This window comes from Pieris brassicae, chromosome 11 (assembly GCF_905147105.1).
Source record: "Pieris brassicae chromosome 11, ilPieBrab1.1, whole genome shotgun sequence".
Classification (NCBI taxonomy): domain Eukaryota; kingdom Metazoa; phylum Arthropoda; class Insecta; order Lepidoptera; family Pieridae; genus Pieris; species Pieris brassicae.
The window spans coordinates 272,894-293,809 of NC_059675.1; the positions used below are offsets into that span (position 1 = coordinate 272,894).

Sequence of the window (20,916 nt, forward strand, 5' to 3'; positions counted from 1 at the left end):
ACGGCGCCTTTAATTTGGGTAAGTGTTGCGGTACAGTCAGCATATAAATCTTATAAATCTCTCTTTAAACTTTGAAATATTTTGTGTGGTAGACCACAGTTTAAATTTAGTGCTTCAAATTACCGCGGTCTAGATTAAGTTAGCCTTATTTATAGCCGTATTTTACATATATAAATTGAATGAAATGTTTTCATGAACATGTTTTCTGATTACGAGACGTTATGAAAGATGGTTAATAATTTAAAACGTTTCGTATGTAAATGAAAATCAGTCAATTATAGAAATTAAATGAAAAAGTATATTTCCAATCCTACCGACTAAATAGTTGGCTCACAACAAATGTTGTGAGCCGCGGAGTCTTCTCAAATATAATGGACACAAAGGAAAGACTTTATAATCCAAAAAACTAAGGTCATTTGAATTTATGTTACAATTACAGGCATTAAAGCTAGTTTCACTGACTGTACAGTATTTCGTAATCCAGACACGTTGTGGACCCCACTTCAGATAGATTATTATTCCCTTTGTAGAGAATTTTACAACTTCAAAAATTAGCCTGAAGGCTGGTGTGGCCTCTGAAATTAGACTGACGTGTGCCTCGAAAATTATTTTATGAAGCTTTGTGTATAAACTTGTCAATTAGTAAGACTCATTACACATTGAAAATATTTACCGTGAAACATATCTTAATTTTTAACGGAAAGTCATTCTTGTAAGCGACATTTATAGTTCAAACAAACATACCATACATGTCATCCCTGACGACGTTTTTAATTAGAGCTACAATTGTTAATACTATCTTGGCTCTCTCTGGAAGATCAGCTTCTCACTTTGTACGAAAGAAGCAGTAAATTAAAGATTTAATATTACAGGAAGGCAACAGCGACGCTGCGTGTAACTCTGCAGTAGCTTGTGGTCTAAGCCGTGACCTAATTTTAATGCCCATTTACAAGGGGACATTAAAATTAGGTTATTCACGAGTTAATGATACATTGCCTTAATTACACATGAAGTAAACACTACTTAAAGGTCGATTTAAGATTGTATAATTGGCGCTTCATTAAGCTTTAAGCAACAGACCGAATCCTGTTTTTCATCATTTTATGAACACAAAAGGCACTAATAACAGGCCACTATTATCGATTTTTGGCGATGTCTCTTTATTCGCGTTTTTATTACCGTTTTATACCGTACGGTAAATACCCAGAATATAAACCCACTAGTAAAATACTGTTCTAATTAACATTTATTCGATATTAATATATTTTAGTGATAAAAATGAAACTGTTAAAAACACTTAAGATTAGAGTTGCAGTACTAACTCCAGATTACCTGACTAATAGCACCTTGACCGCCTGTTACTTAAACCCAGTCCAAAATGTAACAGCGTCAGTGATTTATAGAACGCTGTGCACCCGTAACTTATTGCTGGCAATGTTTAGGGTATACACTGAGCTTTTGGAAACTTTATGATTCTCTTTAGAATTTTCAATCTAAAGAGTATCTTATTGGTATTAAGGTTGGTGATGGTCTTACTTCCGGATGCGGTCACTTCTATTACGAGTTAAGTAGATATTTTTTCAGATTTCCAAAGTCAAAGCGATGAGTGACGTTCTGACGAAAGTCACCGCTAATGAATACTAAGGAAATTGTAACTTTTCGGAAGAAAGTATTTCAATTACATCGTATATACACCACCAGTTATACTTGTGTAACGAAGTCACGAGCACTAGAAACAAGAAGCATATATCTATTTCTCCTACTCGTATTACATTAACTTAATGCCCATTATTGTAAAAACTTCATACAAAATTCCTTTGAACAAAAAGAAACCAATTTTCAATATAAAAGGTACGTCCTTTCATCATAGTTGCGTTACTTTATATATTCATTATACGAAAAGGAAATGTTTAAGATATTTTCTTTACACATCTTTTAAGGTAACACAAAAGATTGTTACATTAAATATTTTTATTCGTTACCGAGAGCCTTTACAAGCGTGTTTTTACAACTCTATTAGTCAGGTTTATGGCCACTTTTGAAGACAATTGGTTGTAAATTTAAGATTTTTCTTAATTTTTTCTCTTGTATCAGTTTTGATTGTTTTGCGAATGAAGTCAATTTTTTAACAGTGAGAGACTTTCGATCCTACGACCTCAGGGATGGCCGGGTCATTCATCATTATTCGATCCCCGGCTATGTATCAATGGAATTTTTTTCTAAATGCGCATTTAATACTCACTGAAACGGTGAAGAAAGACATCGTGAGGAAACCGGCTTGCCTTAGACCCAAAAAGTCGACGGCGTGTGTAAGGCACAAGTGGCATCTGATTTATTAACATATAGGTTGGTATATAACACGGGAATTATTAGAAGAACTAAAGTCTCGGTCCACTAGGAATGGAAATACTATTTGTATTCTTTAACTATAATTTATATTGCAAAAATATACTTTGAGGACTATAAAAAAAAACTATTTTGTCCGATAAAACGACTTTAAATTTGCCTCGACGATTAATAGTTCAGTTCATAACAACAAACTTCTATAACTCCAGCAAGTCGTGGATATAAACTATACGTCCTCGGCGATAAATCTTTGTATTCATATAAACCGTTTGACAGCTCGGATTTCTGAATAATGGCCGGAATTTCGAGTCATAGACCAAAACGTTAACTATTATAGAAGCAACAATAACCCAGGGGACCTAACTTTATTACTGGAATTATTATATTGCACTGTTAGTTGACTATAATGCATAATTCATAACATTACATCTTGGATGCAAAGGTTCACAGTAATGGGAACCCATAAAATATCGTGTTATTCTGGATAAATTAATGGCTTAGCTAAAACTTTCAAGAAATATAATATATCGAAGTAGATACACAGTAAGTACAAAGAAAGATAATTAATAAAAGAGACCTTTCTATAAAACTAATTTACTCCTCCGCTACGGCTGGCTCTTCGGCTGGGGCTTCAGATGGTGCTTCTGGGGCCTCTTCAGTTTCTGCTGGAGCTTCTCCTGCGGCCTCTGGGGCTGCATCAGGCTCGGTAGCAGGTTGCTCTTCAGGTGCAGGAGATTCGATCGGCTCTTGCTTTATATCTTCTGGCTCAGGCGTGGCTGGAGTTACGGGGGCTGGAGTCTCTGGTGCTTCCTCTTTTGGTGTCTCAGAAGCAACCGGTGGCTTAATTTCTTCCACCACAGGAGGAATAGGCGCAGCTTTATCTGGTGGGGGTGGCGGTGGTGGCGCTTCGTCTTTCTTCCCCACCTTACCTTTCTTCTGCTTCCGCTCTAACGGCAAATAGAGTTTGTAATCCTGAGGCAACTCATCCTCCGAGTATAATCTTTCGCTAAAGTAAATCCTCCTTAATCGAGTATTAGCATGAATTTGCACGCGTAGGGTTTCAATAAACTGTGTCCCATATGCCCGCCTTGTAAAATCAGCTAAATTGAACTGAATCTGATTCCAGCCTCCCGACAGCCCGATCGGCATGCTCGTACAGAAAGGTTTGATTTTCGTCGTTGATTGAAAGTTTGAAATTCTAAATCGCCTCCTCAGATTCTTGTCATCGAGAATAGTGATTTCGAATGAAAAATATCGCTTCAAATTTTTCACTATCATAACAAGGAATGGTAATTTAATTCCCAATACTTGATTTCCCTTCGGACAAGTGATAAATGTGGTTGCAACATTCGTACTCACTATTTCTAGGACTATGGAGTTCACTTCCGTATCTGTTAATCGCTTTATGTGGCCATTTTGTACTTCCATATCCCATATTGCTAATGGGTTTGAACCGCAACTGTAAAATATTGATAACAAGCCATTTTGATATGTATTTTTAAACATTGTGCAATGTTTAGTATGGCACTCGAGTGACGCTGAATTGACACATTGCCACAAAGTTATGTTGATTTACTATATAATAATAATCTTTGATTTTTGTATAAAGAGGTATTATGATTTATACTGAGGGAGTATACGAATGAATAAGAAATGCAACGTTCCCTACGTTCACATTGTATTAACAAAATAACTCGTTATGCGGAGTGACAACAAAATTGCTTGTTTATATTTATTTCACTGACAGTACATACACATACATTACATCACATACACTACAATAACTCAATTGCCTTCAATTATTCTAAAATTTGTTGTCATTAAAACCTTATTCATAAACCATTAATCTATGCCGGAGCAGGATCAGCAGGGGGGGCTTCTACTACTACTTGTTCTTCAGCTGGGGTCTGCTCTGCAGGTGCGTTTTCCATATTGTCTTTAGGCACAGATGTCTCTGGCTCCTCAGTAAGCGGCTCGACATCTGCAAGTTTTGATCCCATATTAGTGGGTTCCTGTTCTCCAGCTTCATCGTGTGGAGCACCTTCTTTTTCTTCTGACCCTTCAGGTACAGCAACTGGTCCAGTTTCAACTTGCTCTACAGAAACGAGCTTTTCTGATGGCACTTTTTCAACTGCATTTTCAGTGTCAATATTAGGTACGGAAAATGTCTTTTGTACGTCAGCCTTTCCCTCAGAAGATACTTTTTTTATCGAATGAATAGAAGTTTTAGAACTCTTGGTCTCTTCTGGTTTTTGTTCTAAATGTGCTACAGATTGCATCGGTTTCAAGGCCTGCTGAGATGAAGGTTTACTTTCCTTACTTTGTAGACCGCGTTTCTTTTTAGATGCTATTGGAAAGAATAGTTTATACTCGGCAGGTAATTCGTCTTCGGGTATCAATCTTTCCGTGAAATAAATCCTTCTTAAACGAATGTTAGCATTAATTTTTAGCCTCTGAACTTCGACGAACTGCTTTTTATACGCGCGTCGAGTGAACTCCGCTAAATTGAATTGTATTTGATTCCATCCATCAGAAAGACCGATTGGCATGACGGTGCACAAAGGCAATATTTGGGTGCTGCTTTGAAAATTCGATACCCGAAATCGACGCCGTGTTCCTGATTCATCGAGTATCGTTACTTCAAATGAAAAATACTTTTTAAGGTTCTTAACAATCATGACTAAGAATGGCATAGTTATGCCTAACACCATGTTGCCCTTCGGACAAGTCATGTAAGTTGTACTAACATTGGTTCCACCTATTTCTAGCACCATGGACTTGATGTCTTGGTCTAAGAACCTTGTGATGTAGCCGTCTTGCATGTAGGTGTCCCATATTGCTAGCGGTTTTGATCCTACGCTAAAAAATACCGTAAGCATTCCACGCTGATACGCATTTCTATACATTATTATATATATCTCCAGCTAATTGCTATTTAATTGAACTTATAATCTGCTATAAATTATATGACATTCATTTGACATGTGCGCGAAACTCATGCTAAATAAATAAGAAAATATATAGTTGTTAAAAAGTATTTATATTTTGAAACTTTTATCAAATTGAACCTCAAATTCTTACCTTATCAATAACCGTACAATTTTACTTTATATGTAAAATTCTCATTTGTAAAGGTATCCTCAAAGTTTATAGTCGAACGCACTCGAAAGGCGTCGCCGGCGGAAATTAGTACTTAGATTCGCCTCTAGACTCAAGATATATCTAAGTTTCCACCATACCTTGCATCATTTTCACGTTGCGGTCAATAAACTTTTGACATTGCAAACACAAAGGACGTAATATTTTTATTTCGATAACTATAGTAAAACAACATTTTATTTTTTAAACACGAGTGCCTCGAATTACTAAATATCAGTTTTTACAAGATTCGACTGATCATTAATTATTGTAAAATTTGTTCAACTGATCTTAACATATAGTTTGAATGTAATTAAAACTTTAATGATGCAAATTTTATTCAAAAATGGATTTAATTCAAATTATGAGCCTTATAAATATCATTGTACTTCGTCAAGTCTCAAATTATGGCAATGAATAGCAAATATAAATGAGACTGTTCTAAGTATCAAAAAACTTCTACGAATAATGGCGGATAAAACTTTCAAAAGAAAAGCTGGCTTTTGGTGTGATTTATCTTGCCATTTGTCATCCTCGACAGTAGAAAAATATGTCACGCAAGGCCACAACCATCGAGCGCTCACATACAGCCTGTTACAAAAATAGTATTTGTCGTCTCTAAATCACGACTCCTCCGCCGAGACACGCAAAAAAACTGTACAGAAGAAAGGAAATGAAATAGTGCCTTTTGACGGCGTGATGGGCACTCTCGCTGACGCGTTTCAGCTAATAACGTGATGAGAAATGCAGACATTTTTGCTTTAAAACCAAGTATTGTTCTCTTAGGGGAGATACCCTCGATGATACGAGTTGGGAGATTACAGAGCTATTTTTCAACACTAATGTTAAAACAAAAAGAAACCGCAATGATGTCATAGATTCAGTCACATAGATTATTCACTTTTCTTTTAACCACTTTACCCGGCAATATTAACTTTACGTCACTAACAGTTTTGATGTTTATGAGATTGATATGGTAAGTTTTGGAATTTCCTTAAATGTGGAATACATTTGTGGTTGCATTAAGCCGTCAAAATTATTAGTCACATTTGGCGTTGGATCACATAGAAGTTGAGAAATTAAGCCCTTTAACGGGGATTTTGCATAATCTAAAAATTTGCGTTTGATTTAAAATTATTAGAAACAGGAAAATCGTTTCAGTGGCGCCTCGTATTTACTGTGCTCATTGTGGAGCGCAACGGAGCGTGGTCTGCATAATGTATCGAACGATTCCGAAGGCTTTGTGTGCGTTATTTACAACCAGCCTGTGTATTCATCCGGAAATTGGATTCGTAAAATAAGACAACCTATATAAATAATCCATATCTAAATACCGAGCCTCTTGCACAGATACCTTAAAATGCTTCTTGTATATTATTTTTCTGGATATATCAACTTTAAATCGGATGCTTAACTGTTTATATCATAGAACAGCAATTTTCAATTAAACAATACGTGACTATAATATGTCTGATTTATTTGTGAGAATAATTCGCCTATGTAATTCAAAAGGACCATACCCATTACATACAAGGTCTTTTAATTCTGGCTAATTATAATTTAAAATTAATTTAATTGCACAAACATTATATGAAATACTAAAGTAAAATTCTTAGACATTAAAGGTTAATGACTGAGCTTTAAGCGAGGCGGGGACAATGTATCGAAATTAATATCGGAGGCCGGAAGCCAGAGGACAAATTGTCCGAGCGGAATGTGGATAATTAAACGGTCCCCTACACTGAGCTAAAAATATTGTAAGAATTTTCCTACATACATGAGAAATAGATCTATGGATCATGAAAATCATAAGTTTTCTACAATAAACTCGGTAAATACTATAAAAAATTTTTAAACTCATTTAGGTATCGTATTACGTCATAACGCAGGCTGTCTAACTACGAAAGGTCACGTTATTCAGGCAGTTTAATAACTTTTAATAAATTAACCAACATACACCGGTCACTGTGTGTTAATTGTGTGTCACTAATGTACAATTTGTTCTAAACCATGTCAAAGGTATCGTTAACAAAGCGTTCGCCAAATTGCGAATATAAAAAATGTTTTTTTTTTTTGTATTTGTATAGAGACATTCATCTCTCGCCCTTTTAATCCGACGCTTCGTTGCTCTCATAAATCTAAAACATCGATTAGACGGACAGTGTTTGTCGTCGAGAATAAATTGCAATAAACGGCCATCCTCCCTGAATCTATGTTAGGGTATTATGACGGAAAATGCGAAATAAGTCGGCCAATTTGCTGGCAGCTAGGATCGATAAGGCTTATAGCACTAACGCTTGATAAAATAATTTATGAGCACTTGTAGTCCGTGCTTATACCAACAAAATAGACGTCGATAGTTAGGACAGAAACTGTTGTAATATAATTACAACATAATTGTTACATAATACTAGTTTAAATGTCGTTGCCACGAAGTTTATTTTTATATTAATAAGTTCTTTTATTTTCAGGTATGTTTTAATGGCGTCATTTGAAGCAGAATAATAAGGTTTATGTTGAAACAACTTGTACCAAATTGATTGAGCCAGAAAAGAAGCTCACAAAATCAAATAGACGTAGTTCCGTTGAGAAATCTCCAAATCCGCATTTCTGACGTTTGTTTATTGTATTTCATGCTTTGAATTTCGCATGCTTAAGGATATTATATTAAGTATTTGGTAGTACCTCCATGAAGCCTTGGTTGCGTGCCAGCCTTAGTCGTATATAGGAACAAACACAGCGGGTTTAAACTCATTCCGCTGAACACTGGCACACTATTTCAGGTCACCGGTGATATACGATTTACTAAAATGCAAAATTGAATCGTTTCTTACGTTAGAATTTATTATTAAAACATTTACAAAATTATTATGAAAAGAGATTTGACCAGTTGTAAGGGGATTCATTACAAATTTTATGTTGTTTATTTTCTATGTATAAATTTTACTCTGATTGCAATTAATGGTTAACGCACATTACAGAGTTTGGTAGTATTGGATAGAGCGTCTACCTTAATCTTCCTATACCCCAAAATATAACGGCAAAGCGCAAAGCAAGATACTTTTACGGCTTTACATATAAATAACCTTTGCACAGGAATAAAATTTATTAATTTGAACATTACATTATTTTTAATATAAAATATATTTTATACCAGAAATGATTTTCACGCGTCCTATACAATTTTTCCCCGTAATTTATTAAAAGTTTAACCCGTATCGCAATGAAAAGTTAATGATATGTGAACGACCACCGGATATCCTTATGTAATTAGTAGAAAATTTAATGATTCGTACAAGGATCAGGTCGGGTCTTATCAAAAAGGGTACGACTAATCTATTAATTTATAAAGGGTCTTGATACTCATTATTGTTATTCGCTCCAAATTATACACATATATATATATATATGTATAATTTGGAGTAGCTCCATTAAGAAAACAATTTTATATTGTCCAGCTGAAGATCCCCGATAAGTCTTGTGGCGTAATGGCCTACGGGCACTGTTATCGCACTAATACTTATCTGTCACATTCCTTCACATAATCTTAAATGTAATATGGAAAAAGGAGACATACAATAGAAATAAAAATGCAATTTGCTCTCCCAAAGGCTTTGACAGTCCACAAACGACGTAAACACAAAAAAGCCTTGGAATTTTTATACGGCAAATGCAATTTTAGACAATAAAGTGCATATGGTCCATTAGAGATAGTAAGTGGAGGCGGTAAACAGTCATGAAAGGGCCATTATACGGCTCTACATTCACACTTAGCGTTATTGAAAATCTTCATGCCTCCACAATGTTTTGGACGTTTTGTGTAAACATTCTAGAGATGGCGTCCAAAAGCCGAATCTACACGTTTGTAAACCACTTTAATATTAAAAGGTACATTATTATTGGTGCTTATTGATAAACAAATAACGTATTGTTGTGATAAAGGCAATTTATTTTAGAGTTTAATTAAGGAGGTTTGCTTTTTATTTCATACAAAAATATGTTTCATTAAGAAATATTTCTAGAAATCCCTTTAAACAAATAGATATTGGCAAAATTAAAGAAAAATTGTTATAATAATTCCCGTGTCCTCCTCATGGGGCTTGGGTATTTCTGCGTTTGTCGTTAGGTCTAAAATATGACACACTATTTCCTTTTACCACACAAGCAAATGTAAGTTGCTCAATTAAACAAGAAAGAATAACCAAACAGTATAGTCGAGGTTTTACCTCGTTATCTGAAAACTTAAATAAGTATGTAATAATATAGAGTATCCTTAAAACATTGCCTTTTCCTTCAAATATAATGAAAAATAAAGAAGCGGTCAATACTTGGATTATCCCGGATAAACGTGTCGAAAACCGAAGGGTACCTTAAAGTAATCTAATACCCTTAAGTTCAGACTTGAAAAGCCTCTAATATTTATAAAATGTTTCCTTTCGGGACTTAATGGCCGAAAGGATTTTCCCTTAGCGATCTTACAAACACAAAGTCCACCATTTTGCGTAGTTACGTATACGCTACGATTACGTATCTGTAGATTAACTTGATCAAAATTAACCAATATTAAGTAAATAATAAGATCCCTCAGAGACGACGTTTGTTTTTTATCTATTAATACGTATAACTGTACTAAACACACGTAATTAAAAGCCTGAAAGAGTTGTCATGTTACCGCTAAAAGCACGACAATAAGTTGTTGAAAATAAAATATATTTAGATGGCGTTTCACATTATTGTTTAAATATGAATGACTCTCGAAGAAAGCTGACAAGAGGAATAACGACGTAGATGCCAAAAGGTAGCGATGTCTTACATCAGGAATAGTTTGGCCAATCGTTTATTATATGAACACACACAACAGTTTATTTAATTGTAAAAAGGCCTTTTAACAACGTACGTTAAACTAAAGTTCTGTTGTGTACTGCGGTGGTGGTAATGCCGTCCATTCAGTCATTAATTAGTCAGGCAATAAGTATCGTACTTGCTTTAGATAAATAATTATACTATAGTAGGATGCTTCAGTGTGAATGTAATGTACACTTTCTACTATATATAAGTTCTTTTAGTATTACAGCAGCAGATAGCAAGAAAATTATTATTATTCAAGTAACATAGGCATAAAAAACTCTTTTTTCAATTTTTTTCCCTCTTACGCCGTTGTGATCTGAATTTTGAACGCTTTGTATTGATGTTCTATATTTACCGATACGTGATGGGAGTTATATGTCCTCTTTGATATTACCACACAACATGCATAGCTCTATTATTTTCTTATTTACAATAAAATTACTCTATCTAATAGAAGATATTAATTATTGCATTGAAACTAAGTAAACCGGTGTTTTAAAATAGGAGAAATAATAGTTACCTAGATTTAAAAGAAAATTGAGGAATTTTCCAACGATTAACGAAGAATTGAATGACTTTCTAATTCGGGATTTATGATTTAATTTCTTTTGTTCAAGGCGATAATTACGAAATTGAAACACCAAGTATTTATGGTTTAATAAATTCATGTGCGGTAATTATTACAGTCATGATGGCTATTCATAACGACCGCGAGCAATTTACGTTTTTTGGACATTAATTACTTCCGTATATTACATAAAACTTCGACATTTTCCCCCTATTCAGCCACGAATTTCACAAGGGCAGTCAACATGTTAATGATGTCATGTTTTTAATTAGGAAACTAAAAGGCATATTGGCAGATAATTTTTCGATAACAGATTGCAAGAAATTAAAACCCTGTCCTGAAATTTGGGCTTCCTTGTAGCGCTTTTCATAAACCATTAATAAAAATCCTAATAAATACACGTTTATTTTTGCTAATAAGAATAAGAATTGTTTATTGCAATGAAAAATGCTACCTTCAAATTATTTGTTATTGTAATTAACTTACAATAAATAAAAGTCATAATTGATTAAATAATGCGTTATGCATCGTTTAAGAATAACATCATTATCTACATAACACAACAAAAAAAAATATTTATTTGAAACATCTTTGTGAACTAAAAAAATATTTTTTAATCTGACACAGATTTTAACTCAGGTTAAAACTTAAGAATACTTTCGTTACTTTGTACGATTTTAAACGTTAAAACAGCACTGAATTGCTAATGAACTATTTACTTCAAAAACTCTAATTACGAGAACGTTTAAACTTAGCAATATTTTTTGCAAATGTAAATTTATATTTGCCAAGTTTTAGCAACATGTGCCATTACTACTATAGTAATTTAAAACATACTTATGTGCTTCTCAGAATAAATTCAGCGTTTTATACAGATAAATACACGCGCTATACCAACTATCCCATTGTCCTAGGTAAGATCCCTAAAATAAATAAATATCCACGATAATTTCGTACTAAGAAAAAAAATATCTCGAACAAAAGAATAGCATTTTTACGCCAGTCGAGTGTCTTAACATGGTGTCCTTCCGAAACGAATTAAGGCGAGTCATTTCGTTTTCGGAAGTGACATAAAAATGGAGGTCCAGCCTCTTATTTGTACCCATAAATCAGGCAATCCGACAGATGGGGTGCAGTTACGGCTGCACTTAATGCCGATTCCCTACAATCCCGAATCTGAGTGCCCACCCTCGTTAACATACTACATTTATATGGATTTACAGACGAGTCAATGAACTATTGTGTCGCCTGTGATTTTATACGAATAAAAAAAGCAGCAGTATATCTGTATCTGTTAATTGATAATAATTCAAATAACGGCAACAAGAAAAAACATACAGACGCAACTATTTCGTTGCCTAAAGTATGTTTTTCGTATTTTAATTAAGCTACCTGAATCATTTTCAAAGTAACTGACAATTTTTCCACATCGCTGGTTGTTGGATCGCGTAAATATGAGGCAATTATAGCATCCCATTTCACGGCACTTACACTTGCGTGATGACACTTTAGTATTTAAGAAATCACTTCTAGATTTATGGCAACTTATCCTGTTTCCTTTTCAGTTATTTAATTAACGTAATTTTGTCTCGTATACTCTTTAAAGTTCTTCCTGCTGTTTTTTTTAAATTATGATGGAACATGTCCAATGTGTGAGATAGAGACAACTTGAGTTGGTGTGTATCCGATTTTCGGATGTCATATACACCGGTATCAGCGCATTATTTATTGTGACTGACTGTACGTGCAACTTTTTTCATCAGCACATAGACGGGAAAATCTAAAAGGCTTGCATAAGAAGTGTCGGTAATAAAACCACATAATTAGTACTTATTTACCAGGGACTGTTGAGCTAAGGACAAAGTGCTTCAACGTTGATCAATAGTTGCTCACTGTTTGCGTAATCTGAGTGTCGATAACTTGGTCTTGATACAAGTCAATGTCTTAGCTCTGTCATTTTGATTTGTGTATCGTATAGCTTTCATTGTCTATTTAATTTTTAACTATACCCTCTCTCTCGTCTCTAACTGAAGTTCTGACATATAAGTGTTGTTTTGTAAGATTTATTTATTTTCTATTGTAATTTAATACTAATACAAAATAAGATACACAAGACTAGTCACATAATAGATAAACTATTTTTTTAAATGTCAGACAACTAAGTGAAACCTTTTTCCCGTATTATACCCATCTATGAGCCGAAGCATACATAACATTATGATAGGTCCGATGTGTTATTTAGAATAGCAATATTTTCGACTAATAAAAAACATAGTTTGTATACAATAATTAAAAATTTAATTTTACATTTCCTACAGATTTTATTTACGTATATAATTTATCTTTAACTCGTCAAAAAGAAGACATAATTTTTCATTCCTAAATTTCTGTTTCATTAATCTGTCAAAAACGGGTTCCTATCATTTAAATACAACATAGATTCTTTTTATTCAGATTTCGGGACGGATTTAATCCTATCAGGATCAGACAGAGCTAATTACATTATCATTACTTTCGGCGCAGCGAACCATTTTAGTTTAACAAAACAAGATTCGTTGTGCTGCAGTGTAAGAGCTCTTCACTCCGATGCCATGGAGTTCCTCTTGTTTATCAAAAAGCGAATTTAATATAAAACTATGAACACTGTTGGCCTAGTGGCCTCAGCGTATAACTCTCTTCCCTGAGGTCATATGTTCGTTCCCTAGTTGTGCACCAATGGACTCTCATGTGCGCATTTAACATTTGCTCGAACGGTGAAGGAAAACATCGTGAGAAAACCGGCTTGCCTTAGACCCAAACATTAGACGTGTGCCGGGCACAGGAGGCTGGCACTTGCCTGTTAGATTGACAAATGAATGAATAGAAATCTGAGGCCCAGACTAAAAAGATTGTAGCGCCACTGATTTATTTCATTAACCCATGGAATCTTACTATGAAATAATTTAAAAAGAAAAAAATTGGTGCAAGTATCATGTACTTCATTTACCTATAACTTTCCTTCACAGAGACTACATGATGTATGCGCCTGTTTTCTGCATATTACTATCATTATAATCTTCCATTTGTCTCTACTACTATTTTCCAATCTTTTCCCGCTATCTCGTTTACTTCACCTACGCAGGTTTCTGGAAGGCATCACAAACGTGGATCGGTTACCCACCGGCCGATCGGCCATTTCCACTTTTTGAATGTGTAACGACGTCAGTTATTTTTGGAAGGTTTTGTATTATTATTATTAATACAAATACTATAAAATTTAATTAAATCGCTTGAGGGAACCCGATCAAAAGAACTTTTTCGCTAATATTACTGTATACTCTTAAACTATGACGGAATATTCGCGATTTCAGACATTATGGCTCGCCGACTCACAAAGCTTTCTGCCAAACAAATTCTGCGTTCGAGTATTGCAGAGGCTTTATTTTGATGGATTCACATAAGCGAGGGTTAAAATATTATGTGTTTCAAATATGCAAAATACGTAATGGTACATTTATCAAAACGAATGATTCTTTTTAGGTAATTTGAGTTCTTAGTTGCTGAAAATACACGCTTAAATCGAAAGGTATAGCTTTTTAAACGATTTAGTAGCCCAGAAAGGCTTTTAAGTAATAAAAACTTTAATTGTTATTAATAACATTATTTATTTCATTGGTAGGTTAAATTACTTTAAAAACTGGAGATGAAGTGAGCAGTGAACAGCAATTTACGCAACAAATCGACTGTGAACAAAACCACTGTTTTGTAATGCTCACCATTTTCCCGTTGTTTTTTGACTAAATGTTTTTCTCCTTTTCTAAAATCTTGTTTCTGTAAGGGACAGCCATTACTAGTGGTGCCAATATTAGGTTTAAGCGGGATAAGTTTTTATTGTTAGGGGACAAAACACTGTAAAGGAAAATCGAAAGATGTTTGGATAAATTATCGTTTCTATGTACAGGGTTGTTAATGTTGCGGTTTTTTATATCTTGTTTAAAATTAATCAATAATCATTTTCCTTTATATTCTGGAGAGAAAAGTTCTTTCACTTAAAGATCTTATTTTTAGCAATAACATCTACACTAAATAACTATTTTAAAAGAGTAAGTAAAAGTTTTGTCCCCATTCTTCTCCATATGAAACTACCTTTCGGACGGGGCAACTAGAGTCATTTTTACTATAATATTAACATGTAATATTGACTTTCAAAAGAGCCTTATTAATAGACCTCGTTGAAATAAATGATTTAACGTTTATTTTATTTAGTAATCAAGACATTCCTAGCTGTAAGAAATCTTTTCAATTTTATCATACGTGGTATATTGCAGCAATAGTTTTTTCGAAGTCTTTATTATAACGCCTCGGTTTATTTCATAATCGAGCTGCACCTATTTTTCTATTTAAATAATCATTTTATAAAGAGATAACTGATTTCATCAGTTATTTATAGAGCATACAAGTAAATCTTCGAAAAATGCGGTACAAAGCTGTGGCAGGCTTCAGTGGCAGTGTGAATTCGAGTGTAGCCGCTGTTTAAAAATGTAAATCCTCCCCGTCACTCCACGGAAAGGCAGGAAATGCATTTGCAAATTAGATTTTCAACCCTCTAGCGTTATCTTACCTTGGCTTTGATCACCGCAAACACGCTACTTTAGGGTATTATTCTATTCAACATAGCCAGGTAATGAAGTGAAATGGACAAATATAATGTGTTTCATAACGACAGTAATGAATGGTCTGTGGCGGTTGCGTGCGGAATATTGGTTATGTACATGCCCAGTACGCATGGGAAGTTTTTAAAAATATGATGCATTTACATATATGAACCAAACGTATTGACTCCGTTGATTTATACATTGCATGAAAATGAAACAGGCATTAGATACGCAGTATACCTACTCTATGTCTATAAAATGAACTATTCTAAAATAATAATGAATAATTTCTACACATAAAACATTTATATGTACCGAATGTACGGTGACCGTAACGTTGTCTTAGCCCTCGGACACACGACTTGAAGTCCCCTTGTCTATGCTGTTTGCGTATTTGCAAAACGTTCTAGCCATTGATTGCTTTTACGCTTGCACTGGCTTTAGTTTTTTACTTTGATTAAAGAAAAGGGGGTCAACATTCTCCTTTTGAACTCAATCACTAGAAGCTATGTTTTTGGAAGAACGCTTTACTATCTTTCTGGCTATAAACATAGATTTTAGTAGAGAATAATACTAATTATTATATATTGATTTTTATGTACGAGCTAATGGCATTCAGTGAACTAGAGCGTGGCCTACTGAGCCATAGAGATGGCTAATTAGTTTTTACAGACAAGTAAATCAACATCGAATATCCCATTTTCTACGTGATGGCTTAACATAAGGCTTTTTCCTGCTTTTATTCCATTAAATTGGGTCGTTTCCTACAAATACACGCCATGAAGAAGCAGCATAATTTTCAAAGTACTCATAGTTCATTTGCACGAATATTGCGGTACTAAGTTAAAAAAAATAATCATAACCAATGGATTAGCATATTCATTATGCCGCATTTTAAATCCGTGTTTTTCTACAGCAATTTTCTATTTATGATATGGAAATCGGGCGTAAATACAATATATATAATAATATATTTTAATCTTCTGCATTCATCTAAAAACAAGACATATTTATAAATATTGACACACTCTGACACGAACTCAATATAATCGCATATGCAATAGGTACATTTAAGGTCTTATTTCACATATATTTTTTTATAACATACAGTATTTACAATTTTCTTATCCTACATAGTAATAATAATTAAAAATGAATAAACACAAAATTAAAACGAATTTAAAAAGTGGTCCGTGTGGCAGTGTACCTTTAACGCTGGCAGCATTTCCTCGCTGTATTGCGATTCTTATTCTTTGACCGTGACCTCAGAGCTGGTGATTTACTCGCAAATCACCAGCTCTGAGGTCACGGGTACTATCTACCAGGCGCCAACTTAAATCTTTCAATCTGTCCACTTGAACTCCACGGCGAATTTCAAGAGTCTCTACTGTACTCCAAAGGGAACAAAATAGAAGTTGGGATAGTTTTATTTAAATTTATCTTAATTTTTCTTCGTATTACCATTTACCATTACATAAATGCCATGGAAAAGTATCGTGTGGGGATCATATACCCTACAGCGATATCTCCACCTTGTAGACAAAGGTAAGCTTTTACAATATACATTGACAAGTTAGTCAATGTAATAACAAAAACACATGAAAATTCTATAAAATCGATTGAACATTATGATATATAACGTATTGAAAGGTGGACAATACGACTTGAACAATACATCATAACACAAAACGTGTGCCTTTCGCGGTCCGCTTAATAACGATCAGGCGAATCCAACGGAATTTTGGCAATGTTCACGGTCCATTGGTGGCGGAAATTACACTGCGTACCGACTCGCTCTTTTTGTTAGAGCACTGTAATGTCGACAATAACTTACATTGCTTATATTTCATCTCAAGTTCGATTTGCTAGTTTTATTGGTTTTATAAGCTCTGAATTCACTTTGCGGTAGAACTGCTTTTTGTATATAGTGATAAATACAAGTTATTCTTCTGTATTTTTCAGTAGAAGCCCAAGTTATTCAATATAATAAAATCTCCAAGTCCAATCTCCAATCGCAAAGATTTATCGGATAACACAAAAAGAGCCTAAAACCTATATCGAAATGTTACATTAAAATAATATAAACTATTACTATAGGGATGCAACGGGCAGCCTTATCGCTAACAAGCAAACTCTTCCAGGCAACGCTATTAAAGACGTGCATAAACAAAAATAACAAAAATAACACTCATGAATTATACAATTACCAAATTTAGTCTAAATTAAAATTAAATGAAAAAAGAATGTGTGCGTGTACTAGTGTACACACGTAAGAAGTGAAACGTCTTTATGACCTTATTTTTCGAAAAATGATCCAATATATGCAACTTTATATACATTGGTTAAATAAAGTTAAATTAGATAAAGTTTAACAAAAGGCTTTCATTATCATAGACATGAATACAAATAATACAATTATCTCATTTTACCTTATCACTACTAAGATTATTACAGAATTTCATTAATTGTAATACAATTATTACTATCGTTGTTATCGTTATTATATATTTTTGTTATTAATGAATCAACCGTGGTAGGGACACGAAAAAGATAGTACGTAACGGAAATATGTGACGCGTAACTCAAAATTGAGACGGTAATTTTTTTCCAACGCCGATAAATAAGTTTCACTTCCAATCGCTTTCAATAGTCAAGGAATCTAAGGTTTTTTTATGTGTTTCTTTAATTGTCTATTAGTACAGAAGCCTGATCATTGCCTATTAGAAAAAAATACTCACAAACAGTTAAATAATAACACACCACGCTATCTTACTAAAACGCTGTAATACGCAGCCGCATACAGTGTACAGTAAGCTCACGTAGTTTTCACATGCACTACACACGTTAAATGCTCAAATACAAGCACGTATTAAACAGTGTGCAATATACATACACACTGACATCTGCTCTCTCGCTCTGGCTCACAAATTACAGGCGACTATGCTTAGAAGACGGGAGTGGGGACGCTACGAAGTATGGCACAAAGAGGAGAGACCGATAATATACAAATTGTATGTATATTTCTGTCTCATTCTTTCCCCTGGCTTCATCCTACACATTTTTGTATTTGTGTCTCTTACCTGTCGTTTTTTCGTTGCATCCGGTTTGAAATCACAACGATTCTAAAGAAGTTTCACTTCAAAAAAATATAAAATAAACTAAAAAAGAATAATTTTTTTATAAATAACATACATATAGTTTGTAAAACTTACTTTACCAACGACAATAATTACAAGTAATTCTAGAAGAGAGATTCGACTTATCGCGTATAATCTCCAATATCGACAAGTTCTGTCGCTGCACACATCAAGAGTCAAAAACTTGTGACATGTCCTGAGGCAACTTTCCAAACTTTCACATTAGAGGTAAACTTTGACGGCGACTCGCACTTAGTAAATCTCTGCGAAGTAACGAACGTTATACATGACGTAGTACACATATTGTGTCCTTCGTGATAAATAAGAAAAGAATGCAGCATCATCTGAAAAAGATCTTTTGGTATTATAATTAAATAATAGTAATAAAGCCACTTTAATACCATATTAAAATGACACACAAATGGGTGTTAGTTTAGTTACGATACTCCTAAATTACGTTACTTAATTTTATTTTGTAAATACCTCCTCCTCGACTTTCTGTTTGAATCTGGTCTTAGCTTCCTTCATCCATTTCTCCCCAGAAACCATCACTATGTCATCAGCCCATCATTTCTGTGGTTTTTTTCTTATCTATATCTATCTTATATATCTGTACATCTTGCAATAAGTCCTGCCCATTTCCATTTCATCTGTAAGGTGTCGGTGATCTTAGTTTTCGCCCTACTGTATTCACTTCGTATTTTGTGAATCTATTTTATGTTTTGGAATGCTTTAGGTTCTATGTTTAAGAAGCTTATAATATGTATACATTAGGATATCTTCGGAAATGTTCGAAGGCTAAACTGGCAGTTCGTTTGTCAAGGCCTCTTGCAGTGTGACGTTGCGTCTTTGTAAATTGCGAATAATCTTAAATTGTCGATCGATTTTCATCATCAGACGTTAAGACAGAATACGAAATACATGAGCATAACATAGCTGAGCGTTTCTTAAGGCACTTTTTGCTGCGCTCCACCACTATGTTGAACGAGGAGAACGCCGAAGAAAAGAGCGTACTAGTTATTAAAACTCCGGCAACGCACTTGCGAGCATCTAGGTAATATGTGTCCATGGGCGACGCGGTATCACTTAACATTAGGCAAACCTTTTTAACCTTCTGTTACATAATAAGAAATGTGTGCGTGTACTAGTGTACAGACATAAGAAGTGAATCTTCTCTATGACCTTATTTTTCGAAAGATGTTAATTATGTAAAATTATGTGCAACATGTTGCATAAATTGTTTTGTTTAAATACAGTTACTAGCATTGTTATCCTTATTATAGATTTTTGTTATTAATGGCTTCGAATCAACCGTGGTAGGGACAAGAAAAAGATGGCGCGTAACGGAAAACTGTGACGCGTAACGGAAAAATGTGACTCCGATAAAGAACTTTCACTTAAAAAATTGTCTAATATGCAACAAAACTTCTTCTTATTACACTGTTACTTACATACAGCATATTATTAGTAGACTCTACTTAATACCTAATACGAACTAATAGTTTACAAGAAACATTTTTGCGAATCAAATTAGTTACAAAAACTATTATTTCTTACTACACATATACGTTATATTTGCAAGTAAGTTTACAATCAGGCCAAGGAGTAATGAAAACAATGTAATACATTAAGTTTCCCTTAACTCTAAAACCTTTTAAACAATCATAAAGTAAGTTATGCCATAACTCCTCGGTTATCTCAATTTAAAGTTTAATCTTTAATTAAACGCAGTAAAATCTCCATTTTCATTTAACGCACCAAAAACGAAGACTTTTCCAGTAAACCAATAAAATAATCTTTATACGGTTTAAAGCGTTAGTTTATAGTCAAAGACATAATACAGCTCAAAAATAATTTAACGTTCAAGTGATTGTACATATAACACTAGAGTTTTTATTAATTGTTATTCCAGAAAATTTCCATAATTACGTCCCAACTATTTATAAGAAATACAAAAGTAACTACATATTCGCCAAATGACAACATATACGAACAATATATAGACGGAAATCAAAAATATGTCTGTATTAAAGTAACAATACATCCATTAATTTAAAAATATGCCTTTATCTGCCTGCGTTCAATACTACTAAAATCAGTAGCGCTACAACCTTTTTAGGCCTGGGCCTCAGATTTCTGAAACTGTTTCATGATCATTTTTCAATTTTAAAGGCAAGTAGGTGTTAACCTGTGAACCTCCTGTGCCTGACATAACAGAAAGAAGGTTCATTCGTGCACGCACACT

At 34.0% G+C, this 20,916-nt stretch overlaps 3 protein-coding genes across 4 annotated transcripts in view; 1 reads left to right on the forward strand and 2 right to left on the reverse strand.

Moving 5' to 3' along the window:
• The window catches only part of LOC123716021 (semaphorin-1A), a 185,490-nt gene that overhangs the window by 95,195 nt on the left and 69,379 nt on the right, over positions 1-20,916 (forward strand). The window lies entirely within an intron of this gene.
• LOC123716023 (cilia- and flagella-associated protein 20-like) lies at positions 2,849-3,884 on the reverse strand. The gene has a single exon (XM_045671501.1). It carries the CDS (start codon positions 3,850-3,852, stop codon positions 2,941-2,943), a length of 912 nt encoding a protein of 303 aa, XP_045527457.1. The 5' UTR covers positions 3,853-3,884; the 3' UTR covers positions 2,849-2,940.
• Positions 4,063-5,284, reverse strand: LOC123716022 (cilia- and flagella-associated protein 20-like). The gene has a single exon (XM_045671500.1). It carries the CDS (start codon positions 5,250-5,252, stop codon positions 4,194-4,196), a length of 1,059 nt encoding a protein of 352 aa, XP_045527456.1. The 5' UTR covers positions 5,253-5,284; the 3' UTR covers positions 4,063-4,193.